At 40.3% G+C, this 1,945-nt stretch overlaps 1 protein-coding gene across 1 annotated transcript in view; it reads right to left on the bottom strand.

The window, feature by feature from the left end:
- Positions 1 to 1,945, bottom strand: part of LOC106875035 (protein yippee-like 1) — a 7,697-nt gene extending 5,752 nt beyond the window's left edge. The window contains exons 1-2 of the mRNA XM_014922991.2: positions 1,818 to 1,945; positions 524 to 567 (exon numbers count right to left, since the gene is read on the bottom strand). Coding sequence (XP_014778477.1) covers positions 524 to 567; positions 1,818 to 1,922 — 149 coding nt within the window. The 5' untranslated portion in view covers positions 1,923 to 1,945. The remainder of the gene's footprint in view (positions 1 to 523; positions 568 to 1,817) is intronic.

Here is a 1,945-nt window from a genome sequence, read left to right as displayed (position 1 = left end):
AACTTGGTCGCCCAGATAGCGGAAGCTATCGACTACCTCTAGTTTTTCACCCTGGAATGAGATTATACTTAAATATTCATTGCAAATTCCGCCGAGGTCATCTTTACTTTTCATCTTTACGCGGTAGATAAATTAAGTACCAGTTGCGTATTGGTGTGAATCTAATCGACAGGCCCCGCCTCCCCCCAAATTTCGGGCCTTGTGCTTAGAGTAGAAAAGAATATCCTTTGTCTGAAAATCTTTAGTCTTTGCCTTCTTTCTGTTTGCAAATATACACACAGACATCAGTGAAGCAGAAGTGAAGACGATGATAACAAATCATCTTCAGGGGATCTGCCTTTGAAGACATGTGGCACAAGAGGTTCCTTCTTTACTTGAAAAACAAGTAAAGGTTAGTGAAAGGAAGGGCATCCAACTGTAAAACAAAATCTCAGTAGTACATTCATTTAATGCATGCGGGCATGGAATAGAAAAAAAATGGATGTAAAAAAATAAAAAAAGAATGAAATGAAGTAATACTCACACAGAGTTGAAGAGGTAGGCACGTCCTAAACTTCCTTGGAAAGACTGTAAAAGAAACAAGAGAAAAGATGAGATGAAGGACAGCAGATGATTTGCTATCATCGTCTTCACTTCTGCGTCACTGATTTTCAGCAAAGTACAGAGGGAGACAAACCCACAGACACACACACACACATATGCACACATACACATGCCTATGTACACGTAAAGTTCATATTTATTAATTTTATGTGGAAGAGGTTGACAGTAACTTCGAAGTTTCATCTTGCTTGCTGTCATTGGACATCTGACAGTGAGCAAGCCAAAATTTCATATCAACCTTTTCCTTCTAAAAATTAAGATATATATATATATATATGTGTGTGTGTGTGTGTAGGGGCAGGCGTGATTGTTTGGTAAGATGCTTGCTTCCTAGCCACACGGTTCCAGGTTCAGTCCCACTGCATGGCACCTTGGGATGGGAAGAAGTAGAGACAAGTGGATATGAGGGAGAACAAAGGAAAGAAAGGACAAAAGAAAGCAAAGGAGAGACAAACGTAAAAGAAAAGCAAGTAAACAAAGGAAGACAAAGTAGAGAGGAAAATAAGATATAAGGGGACATGGTGGAAAGGAGGAGACATAGAAGACAAAGGGAGACATGGTGGACACAAGGGAATATGGTGGACAAGAGACATAGAAGACAAAGGGAGACATAAGGTGGGACAGGTGGACATAAGGAGACATGGTGGACAGGAGACACAGAAGACAAAAGGAAACATAGTGGGCAGAAGACAAAGATGACAGAAGTGGACAAAGTAAACAGGGAGACACAAATGGACGGGGCGGGGAAGAGACACACAAATGGACAGGTTACTTAAATGGACAAAAGGATACACAAATGGACAGAAGGACACACGGATGGACAGAAGGTTACACAAATGGACAGGAGACTCAAATGGACAGAAGGACACACAAATGGACAGAAGGATACACAAATGGACAGAAGGATACACAAATGGTCAGATGGATACAAAATTGGATAAAAGAAAGGACAAGACAAAATGAACAGTCATGAAGAGAAGAAAATAGGAGGATAAAGTGGACATAAGAAAAAAAAAAAAAAGTTGACAAAATACAAAGAAAAACAGAAAAACACAACAGAAGCAAGACAAGGAAACATTTGAAGGAGTCACACACTTAGAGGAGACAAAGAAGAAAACAGGTGAAGAAGGAAGATGAAGAAGAGAGAAAGAAAATTAAAGAGAAAGGGAAGAAAAGAAGAATATGGAAGAGAAGGCGAAGGAGGAGTTAGTTACCTTGGAAATGAGTTCATCATGGTTAGCAAGATGTGCACGGCAATGCACACAGCTGTATGTGCGATGGCACTTGGGCGGTAAGTAGGCTTGGAATGTCTTCACCATTCTTGGAAGCAGTTGTCATGGAA

Source organism: Octopus bimaculoides, chromosome 14 (assembly GCF_001194135.2).
Source record: "Octopus bimaculoides isolate UCB-OBI-ISO-001 chromosome 14, ASM119413v2, whole genome shotgun sequence".
Lineage (NCBI taxonomy): Eukaryota > Metazoa > Mollusca > Cephalopoda > Octopoda > Octopodidae > Octopus > Octopus bimaculoides.
Note: the sequence above shows the minus strand (reverse complement) of the source record. Positions and strands in the feature narration are given on the sequence as shown.